Below are 18,634 nucleotides of genomic sequence, written 5' to 3' on the forward strand. Positions count from 1 at the left end.
TTCACCTCAGGGCACCACTATCAAACCCCAATTGTACCCAAAGTGTTCCTCCTCCTCCACCCCTCATAGCAGATAAACCTTCCCTTGCTGATCTTTTCAACTTGCCACATTCCCTCAAACTCCATACCGACTCCGCACAAAATCCAGAACCAAAACATTTCCGTAACGCTGTTGTTAACCCTCAGACCCATAGAAGTTTCAGTTTTATCCAAAGGCCTCACCTTTAGCTTTACACCTAGATTTAACTATGCTAGAATTGTCAAAGACTTATTCTTTTTCTCCTGATGCCTGCAACGGAAGCACTTCTCTGTCACCAATCCCTCCAACCAAAATCACCCTAATTCCAACGTTGAAAAATGCCTCTTCCAGTTCATTCCACCATCCCACCATCCAGTTATGATCCTCCTTCCCACTCCCACCTAATCACCTGCTAGTCACCTTCCAGGAATTCCGTATCACCAACTTAGCCTCCCTATCCTTCCTCAAGGACCTTCCTCAGAAAACCAACATTTCGTAGAAAAGAGAATAGCCACACATAACCTCAAAACAAATCCTGAATCGTACTACCTGTAGGCAAAGGTTGCACCGCTGTTGTTATGTATCGCAGTGTCTACCTGGCAGAAGGCCTGTGCCAGTTATCTGACTCCTCCATCTATAAACTCTGCCGGAGTATCCCATCCCAGAAATCCAACACAATCTCCAGTCCCTGCTTAAAGCCTTAGCCCCTCCCCAGAACCTCTTCCCTGAATCCATTTCCCTGCTCACCCCTATGACACCCTGCAGGCAAGTCATTTACCAGCTCTGCTGCAACCATTTCACACCTTTTTATGGTGGTATGACTACCAACCAGCTGTCCACCAGGATGAAATTCCACCACCATATTGTCACCAAGATCAAAGTAGACCAACCCATGGCATGGCCATCTGGATCCTTCCTTCCACCACCAGCTTTCCTGAACTGCACATATGGGAGTTATCCGTAAAACACATTCTCCACTCCCTTTATTGTCCCAGCCTTAGCCTACAGTAACATGCCTCCCCACACCCTCCATCCAACAGTTTCTACCCCATATCATCTCTTCCCCATTCTTGTTCCCACCCTGTTTATTTGCAGTCCTCTGCCAATGAATCCACCCATCTTTCCCCACTACTCTCCTTTTTCCCCACCTCCCTGCCCCACGACCTCCTGACGCTGCACCTGTTAGCAGTCTAGTCCTTGCACACTTCACCGGACAGCGTTCATCTCTTTCCTCACCTTATACTAATCTCCCTTCCCCTTCCGTGCCCTTGAAGATTGCTGCTTGCGTCCCACGTGATAGTTGTGTTCTGTCTCGAGATGCTGGAGTTGGCGGTCATGTATGCATGAGGTGTGCTTGCTTGTGTGTATGAATGGAGTGAGTTTCTCTTTCGCTGATGAAGGCTGTGGTCGAAAGCTTTATTAACTGTATTTTAATTGTGCCTGTCTGCAGCTTAACATATCATCTTTATGGTAAGTAGCAATCTGTCTTGTCCTAGATTGTTAAAACTAACAAAATTTATTCATTTGTGAAGAACTTTAAAGAAAGATGAACTGATAGTTCCAAGTTTCATTATCAATAGTGTACACTGTAACTACAACATACGATCTGAAGATAAGGGACACTACCTGTAACAGGTCACTGTGTAATTTTAAAAAATAATAGTAACCCACAGACAGAAAATAACCGTATTTTGTACTGATTATTTGACTGAGAAAAATTGAATTAATTTCTCATTGCACTTGATTTATCACTAAAATACAAATTCTTGCTCCTGTACATTAAAAAATGCATGGGGAGTGATTTTCATTGCCCCTAAAAAACTGTTGGATCCTTTGAAAACCATATTTTTGAGTTACCAACATCAGAGTAGAAAAACTGTTTCCTGAATTGGTTGACATATTCAAAAATGCAGAAATTTTAAAGTGAAAATAGTTTGAGAAACAATAAAACAATTTGTACCAATAATCCCCCCCGCCCACACACACACACACACACCTCCCAATACTTATGTAAAAATGTCAAACACAGTCCTCATACTTTTTGTATGTCATTACTTTTATTATTAAATATCTGTTCACACGTCCCGTTAACCATTAGCCATGCGCATTAGTGCTGCCGCCAGAATGGGAAGGTGTGCTGGCTCAGATTGAATCCACCTGCTGGATTAACAATGAATGCTGGTTTGTCAACCAGCCTCGATGTGGTTTCTCAGTGGTTTTCCACATCCCACTGGGTAAATGTCGGTCAGGTACCAAAGCTCTACCTCAGTTCAATGATTCGCAAACATTTAGAATACTTTGGTCACTTTCATACAAGTAACAGACCATGCAAACTGTTCGGGTACACGTATTCTGTCCTAGGGGTTAAAGGAGTGGTGATAGGAAGGGCATCTGGCCACCCTTTAAATTAACCAGGCCAAATCTGTAACAGCCACATTGACCCTAAGCTGATGCAGGACAAAGGCACAAGGAAAAGAAGGAAGAACTATCTATATTTATGATTAATAGCTTGAAATTGTTGTTTTTCATGGCAACATTCATGAGTAAATACTTTGTATAGTTCTTGCTGTGTCAGATTTGTGAATCTCGAACTTTCAACAACTTCGTCCATCATCATCCAGAGATTATATTTCAGTACACCACTAGGTACTCTAGTTGGGTAAATTGTATCATGGAGATGTCACGGAACTTCCATATGCTACTAGAAATTATCACTGTCCGTGACTGAAGAACTTCGGTAACAATGCTGATTTTGTTAGATGGATGACTCAATTGATTTCTCTGTCGTCCTTCAGCATCAAGCACCCATTTCTATGCACCACTAAGGATGTAGCCACTGTCTCAATTAAAATTGTTGTTACACATTCTGATCTCAGTGGGTTGTTGGATAAGCAATCCCTTTTGGTAGATGTACGAGATAATATTCTTATTTTATGAGACATAATAGTATGCTCAAAATAAAATGGATCGACAAGGTCACAAACGAAGTGGTTCTGGAAAGAGCAGGTGAGAAGAGAAGCTTCTGGAGTTTCATTGTTAAAAAAGAGTGCAATTTACAGGCCATCTATTAAGACATAAAGGACTCCTGAACACAATCATAGAGGGATATGTCGAGGGAAAAAGACCAAGAGGAAGACCACGACTGAGGTACATGGATCAAATCGTGAAAGATGTAGGATGTAACACCTATAAAGAAATGAAGAGAAAAGCTGAAAGACGCACAGAATGGAGACAAGCTGCCATTGTAGCTGTTGCAAACCAATCCTTGGATTGACCACTACAGAAGAAGAAATAGTATGTTTGTTCATGAGGGTGTATTCAGCAACGGCAGATTTGTAGAAATTTTAATATTTAATATCGTATTGGTACTCTGTGCAGCATTCTGAAATTGTTCATATTGACCAACCAAATTATAAATTCCAAGAATACTGAAATCAAGGCTGTCTTTTACTGGGTGCAGCATCTCTCTAATTTTCTTGAGTGGTTGGAAAATGGGGCGAGTACTGTGTCTGTTTAGGACTCTGCCCATTTTATTGGTCATAGCGCTAAAGAAAAGAAGGAATGCTACTGGCTGATAATCTTCTAGAGGAGTATCTCTGTGTGTTTCTAGCTTAATGTGTCAATCACAATAACAGTTTTTGTAGAATACCTTTCTTAAATATGTAATTTCAGAATTGGAAGTGTTCCTTGTCACACTTTTAGCTCTGTGCGTCAATGTATTCAAAACTGCTTTCTTGTGGGCTGGATGATGAGAGCTTTGTGCACAGAAATGTAAGTCAGTGTTTGTTGGCTTTCAGTAAACAGAGTGCCCTAGCTGCCCATCTGATATTTTTTCAAATAGAACATCTAAAAATGTTAATTATAATTCTCGCTCCGTCTCAGCAGTGAACTTGATATTAGAGCACATACTATTCATATGGTCAATGAACAGGTAAAGAGCTAAGATTCCATGTGGCGAAATGAGCAAAGTGGCTAAGGCACTCTGTTTATCAGAAGGTAACCTGTATCCCCAGTATGTCACTGCATAAATCTTTCATCATCCACTCCATAAGAAAGAAGTTTTCAGGACACTTATACGCAGAGCTAAGAACTATCTGTGACAAGGGTCACCTGGATTCCAAGATAAAATATCTGATGTTGTTGTCTTCAGTCTGAAGACTGGTTTGATACAGCTCTCCTCACTACTGTACCCTGTGCGATTCTCTTCATCTCCAAATAACCACTGCAACCTACATCCTTGTGAATCTGATTACGGTATTCGTCTCTTGGTCTCTCTCTACAATTTTTACCTGCCACACTCCTCTCCAGTACCAAATTGGTGATCCCTTGATGTCTTGGAATGTGTCCTATCAACCGATCACTTCTTTTAGTCAAGTTGTACCACAAATTTCTTGTCTTCCCAATTCTATTAAGTATCTCCTTATTAGTTAAATCATCTATCCACCTAATCTGCAACATTCTTCTGTAGCACCACATTTCAAAAGCTTCTGTTCTCTTCTTGTTTGAACTGTTTACCATCCATATCTCACATCCATACATGGCTACACCCAAGACAAATATTTTCAGAAAAGACTTCCTAACATTTAAGTCATGTTAACAAATTTCTCTTCTTCAGAAATGCTTTTCTTGCCATCGCCAGTCTACATTCTACATCCCCTCTACTTCGACCATCATAATTTATTTTGTTGCCCAAATAGCAAACTTTTCTACTACTTTACGTGTGTCATTTGCTAATCTAATTCCCTCAGCAGTCACCTGATTTTAATTTGACTACATTCCATTATCCTTTTTTTTATGTTCATCTTATATTTTCCTTTTAAGAGACTGTCAGTTCCATTCAAATGCTCTTCCAAGTCATTTGTTGTCTCTGACAGAATTACGGTGTCTTCAGCAAACCTCAAACTTTTTATTTCTTCTCCCTTGACTTTAATTCCTACTCCAAATTTTTCTTTGGTTTCCTTTACTTCTTGGCCAGTGTACAGATTGAATAACATCGGGGATAGGCTACAGCCATGTCTCACACTCCCTTCTCAACCACTACTTCCCTTTCATGCCCCATGACTTTTACAACTGCTGACAGGAGTCTGCACAAGTTATAAATGGGCTTTTGCTCCCTGTATTTTAACCCTGCTACCTTCAGAATTTCAAAAACAGTGTACCTTCAGAATTTCAAAAACAGTGTTCCATTCAACATTGGCAAAAGCTTTCTCAAAGTCTACAAATGCTATAAAAACATTGGTTTGCCTTTCCTTAACCTGTCTTCTAAGAAAGTCGTAGGGTCAGTATTGCCTCGCGTGTATCTACATTTCTCTGAAATCCAAACTGATCTCCCCCAAGGTTGTCTTCTATAAGTTTTTCAATCATTCTGTAAAGAGTTTGTGTTAGTATTTTGCAACCATGACTTATTGAACTGATAGTTTGGTAATATTCACACCTGCCAGCACCTTCCCTCTTTGGAACTGGAATTTTTATATTGTTCTTTAAGTCTGAGGGTATTTCGCCTGTCTCATACATCTTGCATGCCAGATGGAGAGTTTCATCAGGGCTAGCTCTCCCAAGGCTATCAATAGTTCTGGCAGAATGTGATCTACTACTGGGACCTTGTTTCAACTTAGGTCTTTCAGTGGATTGTCAAATTCTTCTCGCTGTGTCAATTCTCCCATCTCATCTTCATATATGTCCTCTTCCACTTCTATACAATTTCCGTCAAGTCCATCTCCCATGTAAAGACCCTTTGTATGCTATTTTCACCTTTCAACTTTCCCTTCTTTGTGTAGGACTGGTTTTCATTTGGTTTACATTTGTCCCTAGCCATTCCTGCATAGCCATTTTGCATTTTCTGTCAATCTCATTTTTAGACGTTCTTATTCCCTTTTGCCTGCTTTATTTGCAGCATTTTTATATTTTATTCTTTCAACAATTAAATTCAATACCTTTTGTGTTATCCAAGGGTCTCTATTAGGCCTTGTATTTTTACCTATTTGATCCTCTGCTGCTGTAATTATTTTGTATCTTAAAGCTACCCATTTGGCTTCTACTGTTCTCATTTCCCCTGTTCTACTCAACTGTTGGCTTGTGCTCCCTGTGAAACTCTCAACAACTTCTGGTTCTTTCAGCGTATTCAAGTTCCTACCTTTTTGCAATTTCTTTGGTTTTAATCTACAGTTCATAACCAATAAATTGTGGTCGGAATGCACATATGCCACTGGAAATGTCTTACAATTTAAACTCTGGTTCTGAAATCTCTGTCTTACCATTATATAATCACGCTAAAACTTTCTAGTGTCTCTGGGTCTCTGCCACATATACAACCTTGTTTCATGGTTCTTAAACCATGTGTTAGCAATGATTAAATTATGCTCTGGCAAAATTCTACCAGGTGGCTTCCTCTTTCATTCTTTTCCCCCAGTCCATAATCACCTATTATTTTTGCTTCTCTTCCTTTTCTGTCTGTCAAATTCCAGTCCCCCATCACAGATTTTCGTCTCTCTTAACTATCTAAATAATTTCTTGTGTGTCATCTTACATTCCTTAGATTCCTTTATCATGTGTGGAATTAGCTGGTATATAAGCTTTTACTACTGCGGTCTATCTTAGCTACAATAGTGTGTTCGCTATGCTGTTCATAGTAGCTTACATTGATTCCTTTTTCTTATTCATTATTAAACCCACTCCTGCATTACCCATGATTTTGTTTTTATAACCCTGTATACACTTGACCTGAAGTCCTGTTCCTGCTGCCACCGAACTTCACTGATTCCCACTATATGTAAATTCAACTTATCTCTCTCACTTATTAAATTTGCTAACATGCATGCCTGATTAAGGGATTGAACACTCCATGCTCCGATCTGTAGAATGCCAGTTTTGTTTCTCCTGATAATGACATCTTCCTGAGTAGTCCCCACCTGGAGATCCAAATGAGGGGCTATTTTATCTCTGGGATTTTTTGCCCAAGAGGATGCCATCATTTAACCATACAGTAAAGCTGCATGCCCTCAGGAAAAATTAGGGCTGTAGTTTCCCCTTGCTGTCAGCCGTTCGCAGTACCAGCACAGCAAGGCCGTTTAGGCTAATGTTACAAGGCCAGATCAGTCAATCATCTAGACTTTTACCACAGCAGCTACTGAAAAGGCTGCTGTGCCCCTCTTCAGGAACCTTAAATTTGTGTGGCTTCTCTACAGATACCCCCCATTGTGGTTGCACCTACAGTACAGGTTTCTGTATCACCAAGGCACGCAAGCTACCCCACCAATAGCAATGCCCATGGTTCATGGGGGGCAATATCTGATAAGAAACAAGTCCCAAAAGAATGGCTATAATGGTTGAGATATTAAGTTAGCCATATCTAAGAAAGAAAAACACTGAGATACTCAATGATCAGAAGATGAGCAGCTCATAGAATTCCTCCATGTCATCAGAGCAATGAGAAATAAAATAGGCAAAACGTTGGATGGACGTAGTATTCATTCCATTTTCCAACCGCTGAAGAAAATTAGAGAGATGTGCCTAATAAAAGACAGACTTGATCTCGGTGTTCCTGGAATTTTAAAACACCTTGTGAATGGGATAGCAGTTACATTTCTCAGTCAGTACGAACGATTTCAGAATGTCACACAAAAGCAAACACCATTTAAATATTGTGATATTGATGAATATGCTGTTGCTGAACACAGTATTGTGAACAAACAATTGTCTTTTACAAAACAGGAATATTATCCCATGTGTATACTTACTGAGATTTGATTATCAAAGAAACCACTGAGATCACAATGTGTGATGGTGGCTACACACTTAGTGGTGCTTGGAAACAAGTGCTTGATGCTGAAAAGCAACAGAGAAATCAGTTGTGTCATCCATTGACTAAAGAAATGAGCAATGCTCTTCAGTCATGGACAACAACATAATCTCCGGTAGCGTACGTAAATTCTGTGACTTCATGACGTCTCCATGAGAAACTGTAATTTGGCCAACTAATGTACCTAATGGTATACTGAAATGTAATCTCCTGTCAGTGACGACGGAGGAAGCCACTGAAAGTTTAAGATTCACTAATATGATGTGCAAGAACCCCCTTGAAGCATTTATTCAATATCTTGAACTATTCAAACATTTAAATAAATCTTCAAACGTTCACACAAATTTTATCTTCTTCTCTGCAGTTGTTAGTCACAAAAATAATCTGTGTATGTTATCTCACTACCTGAAAGAAATTTACAAATATCTGCGGGGTTGAAAGATACAGTTTTTCACACTGCTTTGAAACAATAATTTATTTTTCATTGCTAATTTTAGAACTAAGCTGATCATCAAATGGCAGTGAGGACATCTTGTACAAATTATTGCATTTTTATCCTATAATATGAAAGAGTATTAGTGATTATGTAGTTTACAAAAACTTATATGCAGATTCTGAGGTCTACTCATTCTACATACTTCAGGAACAGAAGTTTTTTATATGTTGCATCTTAGGAACCTCCTTACTCTATGACTACCTTGGCTCATGGTTGAGCATATCAGACATCAAAGTCAATTTTGTGAATCACATAACTTCAAAATAGTTTTTATCTTGTACTTAGCACATATTTTATAACACATTAAATTTTTAAATTCTTTTTTGAGAAACTATGCTATACAACAAAATAAAAGGAAAAGAGGGTTCACATCTTTGATCATGTACATTACGTCACAAATTTATGTTGAAAAAATTCATGTAAATATTACTGTTGTATTTGGAACAATTATCCTCGGTTGTAAAATCTTTCCACTTATAAGACACGAAAGAGTTTCATCTTAATAAACATGGATACAATTGTACCTTGTATCAGAAATAGACAGTATCATGTAACTATAAATGCAGTAGTGTTATCGGCATTTGTTGAAATGTACTTACTTTTCCCCATAGTTTCATTTTTTTAATCCCCATGGATGCTCCCCTTGACCTATATAATTGGACATATGACATCTGCTCAAAAAATTACGGTATGTTGCCCACAAAATTTTTCTTTTACTTATTGTGCATAGTCTCCTTAGAAATACTCTCCTCCATAATTGATACACCACTCCCAATGCCATTTCCACTTCCAGAAGCAGTCTTGGTATGCCTCTTGCTGGGTTGCGCAAAATGCCATCTGCGAATTTTCTTTTATCTCGTATATCAATGCAAATCTTCATCCTTTCAATGGGGTATTCAACATTGGAATTAAAAAGAAGTCCGCAATGGCCAGGTCTGGAGAGCTTGGAGAATGAGGCAGTATGGTGATTTAGTTTCTTCTGCAGTACTCGCACATCAACAGGGATGAATGTATGGGTGCGTTATCATGATGCAAGAACCATGAATTGTCTCGCAGTTTTTCAGGCCATTTCCTTCTCACATTTTCTCACAGGCACCGTAACACATCCTGATAGTACCATCGATTAACAGTTTGTCCACGTGGCATGAATTCATGATTAACTAATCCTTAAAAGTCAAAGAAAACTATCAGCGTGGCTTTGACATTTGATCTGACCTGACAAGTTGTTTTTGGTCTTGGAGAACTTTCCCTGGCCCACTGTGAAGAGTGAACCACGGTCTCAACATCGTAATCATAGACCCACGTCTCATCACCAGTAATGATTCTCTTGAGGAACATATCATTCTCATTTGTGTGACCTAAAAGCTCATCACAGGTTCGAGGCGAAGGTCTTTCTGTTCTTGACTCATGAGCTGTGTGACTAACTTGGCAGCTACACGAAGCATCCAGGATGCTGTGTCAGGATTCCATGACATAATCCAGCTGAAATGTTACATTCTTCTGCAATCTCTTGGACAGTCTGTCTTCGATTGGCACACACAATTTCATTAATGTTCCTGGCATGAGCACTGTCACTAGATGTAGAAAGGCGTCCTGAACAAGGATCTTTAACTTCTGTCCAGCCATTTTTAAACTGTGTGTGTCATTTGTAACACCTAGCAGGGTTTAAGCACTCATCACCGAATGCTCCCTGCATCATTTGTTGCATCTTGATAAAGATTTTCTTAAGTTTCACACAAAATTTAATGCAGGTGCATTGCTTCTCTAATTCTCAAGCTGTGCAACACATTGTTCTTCTTGGTACAGCACTGGACAATAACTAACAGATATACAACAGTGAAACTTCTGCAGCTACACAAATACAGGTGTGTGCAAGGATGCCAATTGCATTTCACTCCAGCACACCATTGACACAAAATTACAAATGTTCTGGAATTTTTTGAACAGACCTCGTATTGGAGCGTTACAGTATGCTCTGAATTTCACAATTTTTAAAAAAATCGCATCTAGTACTACCAAGGTATAGTTGGCTGAAAGGAGTGGAGAAGAATATTTGGAGGAAAAGAAAAGATTGTGTCACTGTGTTGGCAGAGTGCTGGTGGAAGAATAAAGGAAAATGTGTAAAACAGATCCAGCCATTGGCTGGAAGTTGTCTCTGGTAATGAAGTTAGTTTAATATTTATTCTGTTAGTAGGAAATTTTGATTAGTATTTTTATTACATGGAGACTTATGAGACTCATAATTGTGTATTTCAACATGAAAGTACACTGGCAGTAATAAAATGTAAAATAAAGCAGTTTATTTTAACCTTTTTTGTAGTTATGTACTTGTTTTTCTTTTTCTACAGAGTTCGCAGAAGCTAGGAACTGGGTGGCTGAAAATCTCCATTTTGATATAAACAGAGATGTGAATCTCTTTGAAGTCACAATAAGAGTCTTGGGAAGCCTCCTCAGTACTTACCACCTCTCTGGAGACAAAATGTTTCTGGACAAAGCTGTAAGTTAGTACGCAAATGCTATCAATTTTCCAGTCTGTATGATTTGAATTGTGTGTCCTTAGTATATAGTGTTGAAAAGCTCTTGGGTTTCCAGTCAGATATCAGTGTTAAAATATCACAAGATTTCAAAGTGTGCCATACTCATCATCTTGAATAAACAGTAGAGTTGCAGCTGTATAGTGAAGCACATGTGCCAGCAGCAGCAGTTTCTGTTACCACACAGCAATTAGTCTAGTCTTTGTTCTCATGTGTGTCTGTGAAGAAATGAATAGTAATCTGAGTTTAAGTGTATGACTAGTGTAAATTAATTTATTCTAAGTATTTGTGTGTTTTAACAAGAGGAAAAAGATAGATTACTACTCACCACAGAGAGATGGTGTTGAGTGGCAAACAGGCACATTGAAAGAAGAAGATATCGTTTGATATTGTACTCAGCCTTTCATATCTCTCTCTCTCTCTCTCTCTCTCTCTCTCTCTCTCTCTCTCTCTCTCTCTCTCTGAATGTGTGTGTGTGTGTGTGTGGGGGGGGGGGGGTTGCTTTATCTGTGCCTGATTGAAGGACCTAGCCTGACAATAGCTAATAATGTCTAGCAGTCCTTTTTTCAGTGTGCTTTTCTGCCACTCAGTGCCTCCTCTGTGTAGTAAGTAGCACCATATATTTCAGAAAAAAGGTTAGTGTCACACGAGCTGATTTTGTAATGTAGTGATAACCTAAAGCAGCATAACAGCCATAATTATATTGCATCTAGTAGCTGCTTGTTTTATTATTATATTCCTTGTATAGATGAATATAGATTGCAGATGAATTGTGTTCAGAAATAAGGGGTATTGGTAATTTTCTGCAAACAGATGGGAGCTGCGTTGACCGTGCTCATTAGGCTCCAGACTGTTACTCGAGGCTGCAATGGGATTGGGGCACCTGAGAAGAATCTTTTGCCTCCTTTGATGCTTATGGTGTTACCTGGGGCCCCCGATATCACAATGACATCCCGTTCACTCATCATGGAATGATACCCACCTAAAATTGAATGGTAAACATTAGTTGGGTTGTGAATCTTTGGGTGGAAGTGAAAGTGACTGCTGACCATGTGGTTAGACCCCTTGCCCTTAACACAGTTGTGTTATTGCCTGTTAGGGAAATAGTTAGCAGGGCAGGAATGAAGGCCAGTGTTCCCTCTGTTGGCTTGCTTGAGGGGTCTCATCCAAGATGTAGAGGTGGCTCTGTCGGTAACTACTGAATATGTTGTGTGCTCTCAGCTCCATATTGTGGCTAATGTCAGCATGAATGGCACCTGCAGCCTGGGTTCCAATGGGCAGTTGGCTGTTTCGCTGAAGACTGCTAGCCTCTCACATCCTGTGGCAGTAGAGCTAGCAGTTTGCAACATCATTCTTTGAATTACTTGCAGTCCTCTGGTTTGTAGCCGAGTGGGAGAATTAAACTAGTGGTTCAGAAAATCCTGTGACAATCGTGGCTGCAGATTTTCCATCCTTCACTAGTGGCTGTAGAACTGTAGGACACCTTTGAAGGACCAGATGTGCATTATATGCAAGAAGTGGCTACTTGGGCAACGGAGCACATCAGGCATGCACATGTGAGTTTTTTATGGTAGAGAAATCCCTCCATATGTCTAATTAGACACCTTCTGATTTCAGTATGGAAAAAAATATCAACTTGATTAATTAAAGGGAGTAGCATTTTATCATGTTAGATCAGAGGAAGAAAATGTTAATATATTGATGGTTAATTGCAGTAGTGTTCATGGAAAGTTCTCAGAACTAGTCTCTTTTATAACATGTAATAATGCCCACATATTAATAGGGACAGAGAGCTGGCTGAACCAGATGTTAATAGTGGTGAAATTCTAAATACTGATTGGAATGTGTATCATAAACATAGGTTGAATGCTGGTATAGATAACGATAAATAATATGATAGTACCATACCTAGTGAGTTCAGTACAGATTACAAATCCAAAATTTTTTGAGTAGTGATAAGTTTTAAAGTTGGTTGATATACAGTTATCAGATCCTTTTGTAGATCCTCTACCACTGCAGTAGTGGCAGAGTATTTGAAGAAAAGCTGTGAGAAGGTTGCATGTTAAGTTCCTGGTCATTAGAGGTAGATTTCAACTTAACAGCTGTAGACTGGAAGCCTAAAGCAATTAGGGCACATAGTTGGGACAATAATTTGTGTGAAATTGTTCTGAAGCCTCATCTGAGAATTATCTTGAGCAGTTATTCAGCAAACTGACTTGTGAAGGTAACATCTTAGATCTCCTGGTTACAAACAGAACCGAGCATATCTACATCTATATCTACATGGTTACTTTTCAAATCACATTTAAATGCCTAACAGAGGGTTCATCGAACTACCTTAACAATAATACTCTATTATTCCAATCTCATACACCGCGCGTAAAAAACGAACACCTATATCTTTCCTTGCGAGCTCTGATTTCCCATATTTTATCATGATGATCATTTCTTTCTGCAGTTGGAGGAGAAATTTGGTGGTCAAAATTTTGTGAAGAGATTCCTCCACAATGAAAAATGCCTTTGTTTTAATGATGTCCACCCCAAATCCTGTATCATTTCAGTGACACACACACTCCCCTATTTCTGATAATACAAAACGTGCTACCCTTCTTTGAACTTTCTCGATGTACTCCATCAGTCCTATCTGTTAAGGATCATGCACTGCACAGCAGTATTGTAAAAGAGTACAGACAAGTGTAGTGTAGGCAGCCCCTTTAGTAGATCTGTTACATTTTCTAAGTATCTTTCCAATAAAACACAGTCTTTGGTAGGCCTTCCCCACAACATTTTCTGTGTGTTGCTTCCAATTTAAGTTGTTCGTAATTGTAATTCCTAGGTATTTAATTGAATTTATGGCCTTTAGACTTTACAGATTTATCGTGTAATCAAAGTTTAACAAATTCCTTTTAGCACTCATGTGGATGACCCGATAGTTTTTGTTATTTATGGTCAATTGCAATTTTTGCACCACACAGATATCTTTTCTAAATCATTTTGCTATTTGTTTTGATCTGATGATGACTTTACTAGTTGATAAACGACAGCGTTATCTGCAAACAGTCTAAGACGGCTGCTCAGATTGTCTCCTAAATTGTTTATATAGATAAGGAACAGCAAAGGGCCTATAACACTATCTTGAGGAACGCTAGAAATCACTTCTGATTTACTTGATGAATTTCAATCAATTACTGCAAACTCTGATAGGAAATCACGAATTCATTCACATAACTGAGACGATATTCCATAAGCCTGCAAATTCACTACAAGCCTCTTGCGTAGTACAATGTCAAAAGCCTTCTGGAAATCTAGAAATATGGAATGAATTTGAAATCTCTTGTCAGTAGCATTCAACACTTTGTGTGATGCGAGCAGACAGCTAGTTGCGTTTCACAAGAACAATGTTTTCTAACTCCCTGTTGACTGTGTGCCAATAGACCATTATCTTCAAGGTAATGCATAATGTTCGAATACAATATATGTTCTAAAATCCTTCTGCATGTCGACGTTAATGAGATGGGCCTGTAATTTAGTATATTACTCCTACTGCCTTTCTTGAATATTGGTGTGACCTGTGCAAATTTCCAGTCTTTTGGGTACGGATATTTCATCCACCAAATGATTGTAAAGAATGGAGCTATTGAATCAACAAACTCTGAAAGAAACCTAACTGGTATACCGTCCAGACCGGAAGACTTGCTTTTGCTAAGTGATCTAAGTTGCTTCACTACTCCAAAGATATCTATTTCTACATTACTCATGTTTGAAGTTGTTCTTTATTCAAATTATGGAATATTTACTTCATCTTCTTTGGTGAAGGAATTTTGGAAGCCTATGTTTAGTAACTCTGCTTCGGCAGTACTGTCATCGATAGTATTTCCATTGCTATCGTGCAGAGAAGGCATTGTTGTGTCTTCTCGCTAGCATACTTCATATACGACCTGAATCTTTTTGGATTTTCTGCCAGATTTCAAGAAAAGTTTCATTGTGAAAACTATTATAAGCATCTCGCATTGAAGTCAGCACTAAATTTTGAGCTTCTGTAAAAATTTGCCAATCTTGCAGATTCAGCATCCATTTAAATTTGGCATTTTTTTCATTGTTACCGCAACAGTGTTCTGACCCATAAGGAGTGGAGATTGCCTCTCAAGAAGGTATCAAGTTAACTTTTATCTGATTTTTTGAACAGGTTAATTTTTCATTTATTTTTTGAGGATTTGGGGTCAATCACGCTATGATAACCCTGCATTCATTAATCCCTGTATCCATTTTGATGCTCATTATTAGCTCATGATTATTTGTTACTGAGAGGTAATGTGTGTTTTCACAATCATTTACTATTCATAAATGAACTAACTACTCGAAATGCATTTAGCACAATTTCAGATGACGATTTATCCGTACCTCCGGATTTAAACAAGTATTTACGCCAACGTATCAAGGGTAAGTTAAAGTCGCCACTAACTATAATTGTATGAGCAGAGTACAAGTTTGAGATAAAACTCATGTTTTCTTTGAACCTTTCATCAGTTGTATCATCTTGTATCATCTGAGTTGGGAGGTTGATTAAAGGATCCAGTTATTATTTTCTTCTGGTTCATGTAGTGCAGGGGATCATTTATCACAATGCTGTTATTGGATCACTGAATATGGCTGAAAATAGAAATGTAAAGAAGTATCTTCCTGTACATTTTTGCTTAGCAAATGCAACAAGAAACAGAACACCTCTGCGGGTCCCGGGGGTTAGAATAGTCCCGAGGTTTTCCTGCATGTCGTAAGAGGAGACTAAAAGGATTCTCACATGTTTTGACCTTTATGTGATGGTCCTCTGTCAGGTTTGACCTCCATCTTTTCAAATTTTCCCGAAGAGCGAGCCGATTGGGGATGGATGCCCTACATGGTGCATCGTGTCCATCGTGCATTGAGAACTTTAGCCCACTTTCTCATCGTCGCATTGCAGTCCTGCTCATTCTCCATCTCTTGGGCAAGGACACCTTTCTGGGTGTGTTTTCCACCATACACTATGCAGTGTCTCTTTCTGCACCGACGATGACCATGGACTTCTTAGCACCTCATATCCAGCACAGTAGCCAGTCTGTTGTGGTGGGGCCACCCTGTACCCTGTTGGTTGTAGCCTCCTGATAACACAGGGATCACTCCACTGATGCCAGCGCCATTAACTCCCCACATGTGCCATGGAGTAGATGCCCATCTCCCTGGTGCATCTGGACTCTCGGCAATAGCCTTCCAGGGGGCTCTTGCTGAGGCTGGGTGGCGCCCATGGGGAGGCCCCCTGGCAGGAGTGGGTGGTATCAGAGTGGATGACATACCATGAAGCATAGTACATCATCTCTTGCTGGTGGTCTGCCACCAGCCATCTCTAAGTGGGCGAAGTCTAACTTCAGTGCTAAGAAATATGACCCCAAATTGTTCCCCTCCCTGGACACACCATGGGAGGAACACCAGGCTAAGGATGGCAGTGAAGCTTATTCACCCCGGTACCTCGTATGTACGAGAGTTAATGGGAGATATTTTATGTCCATGAAGCCTCAGTTTTTTGTGGAGCATTTGGAGGACAAGATTGGGAAGGTGGAGGGCTTGTCAAAAATGCACTCTGGGTCAGCCTTGATAAAAACAGCATCCTCTGCCCAGTCACGGGCATTACTCGCTTGTGAAAAGTTGGGGAATGTTTTTGTTACCATCATGTCCCATAAGAGCTTAAATATGGTCCAGGGCATTATATTCCACCAGGACCTTCTTTTGCAGTCTGACAACAAGCTGCTCACCAATTTAGAGTGGCGAGGTGTTCATTTCGTCCAGCACGTCCATCGGGGTCCGAGGGATAATCAGGTTGCCACCGTTGCTTTCATTTGGCCTTTGAGGGTGACACATTGCCCACGAAGGTCAAGGTGATGGTGCACTGCTGTGATGTCAAGCCATATATCCCTCCCCCGATGAGGTGATTTAAGTGCTGGAGGTTTGGCCATATGTCTTCCATCTGTACTTCCAGTGTTACATGTCAAGATTGTAGACATCCATCACGTCCCAATACTCCATGTGCCCCGCCTCCCATCTGTGTCAAGTGCAGAGAGCATCATTCACCTTGCTCGCCAGACTGCAGGATTTTAGAGAAAGAGAGGAAAATCATGAAATATAAGACCTTGGACAGACTGACTTACATTGAGGCTAAGAGGAAATTTGAGCGCCTACATCCTGTGTCTATGATCTCCTCTCACGCCACCACTACGAGAACAGCTGTCACCCCATCAGTTCCTCGCATTCCTGTCTCCTCTCAGAACCAGAAGGCTACCCCTGCCCACTTGATGGTGGGGGGCACTTCCCACCCTGTTGCTCCTGCACCACCTTCTTTGGGAGCAACACCCCCCCCCCCCCATCCAGTGGAGATATCAGTCCCCACTTCTGAACCGGAGAAGTGTAAGTCTTCTTCAGCTCCTCTCGCTAGGAAGGGGTCCCTTGGGTCACTCCCTTCCCAGGTTTCTGCTAGTGGGAAATATGACACCCACCAATGGCTGATAAGCCAAAGAGTAGCTTGTGGTAAGGCTTCACACTCATCCTCAGTTCCAGAGACTGAATCAGTGAAGTCCTTCCAGCCAGGGAAACCCAAGGAGCAGCAAGAGAAATCCAAAAAGAAGGTCCCCAAGACCAAGGGACTTGCGGTGGCGCCCATACCAACACTGCCTACAAGCTCTGTGTCTGTGGATGAGGTGGAGATTCTGGCATCCGCTGAGGACCTAGATCTCACCAGTCCTTCGAACACAATGGATATAGACTGCTTAGGCAAAAAGTTGGTGGCAGCAGGTGACCCTGAGGCATAACCTGCTTTATTGAATGTTCCATGCCTTCCCAGTCTCAAGATGATGTCATCCTCCAGTGGTATAGTGGCAGTTTTTTCCACCGCCTGGCTGAGCTACAGCAACTGTTAAGCTATACATCTGCTTTCTGCATTGCCCTCCAGAAACCTGGTTCCCAGCAATGCGGCCCCTGTCCTCCGTGGCTATAAGGATACTACAGGAACGGTAGTGACTATAATCGAGTGTCAGCTGGACTTTGCGTTTATGTCCTAAACTCAGTCTGTAGTGAAACTGCCCCTTCGAACCCCTCTTGAAGCTTTGGCTGTCAGAATATGGACGATGCAGGAAATAACTGTCTGCAGTATATACTTCCTCCTTATGGTGTAGTATCCCTGAATGTATTAACTGCACTGATTGATCAACTCCCTAAACCTTTCCTACTTTTGGGAGATTTTAATGCTCATAACCCCCTGTGGGGTGGCACTGCGCTTACTGGCTGAGGCAGAGATGTCGAAACTTTACTGTCTCAGTTTGACCTCTGTCTCTTAAATACTGGGGCCGCCACACATTTCAGTGTGGCTCATGGTAGTTACTCGGCCATTGATTTATCAATTTGCCACCCAGGACTTCTCCCATGTATCCACTGGAGAACACATGATAACCTGTGCGGCAGTGATCCCTTCCCCATCTTCCTGTCACTGCCCAGCACATGACGACCTGTGTGGTAGTGACCACTTCCCCATCTTCCTGTCACTGCCCCGGCAACAGGCCCACGGATGACTGCCCAGATGGGCTTTCAACAAGGCAGACTGGGAAACTTTCACATCTGCTGTCACCGTTGAATCTCCTTGAAACAGATCTGTGACCGTGTTCACCAACTTATCAAATGACGGAAGGAGAAGTGTTGAGAGAGAAATATCGTGACCATTGGGTGCCATACATCACCTTCCCAAGTCTGGGCAAAGATCAGATGTGTTTT

General features: G+C 40.6%; 1 protein-coding gene across 1 annotated transcript in view; it reads left to right on the forward strand.

Annotated features, from left to right (window-relative positions):
* The window catches only part of LOC124612445 (endoplasmic reticulum mannosyl-oligosaccharide 1,2-alpha-mannosidase), a 96,002-nt gene that overhangs the window by 25,605 nt on the left and 51,763 nt on the right, over positions 1-18,634 (forward strand). The window contains exon 5 of the mRNA XM_047140665.1: positions 10,661-10,809. Coding sequence (XP_046996621.1) covers positions 10,661-10,809 — 149 coding nt within the window. The remainder of the gene's footprint in view (positions 1-10,660; positions 10,810-18,634) is intronic.

Source organism: Schistocerca americana, chromosome 4 (genome assembly GCF_021461395.2).
Source record: "Schistocerca americana isolate TAMUIC-IGC-003095 chromosome 4, iqSchAmer2.1, whole genome shotgun sequence".
In the NCBI taxonomy this organism is placed as follows: domain Eukaryota; kingdom Metazoa; phylum Arthropoda; class Insecta; order Orthoptera; family Acrididae; genus Schistocerca; species Schistocerca americana.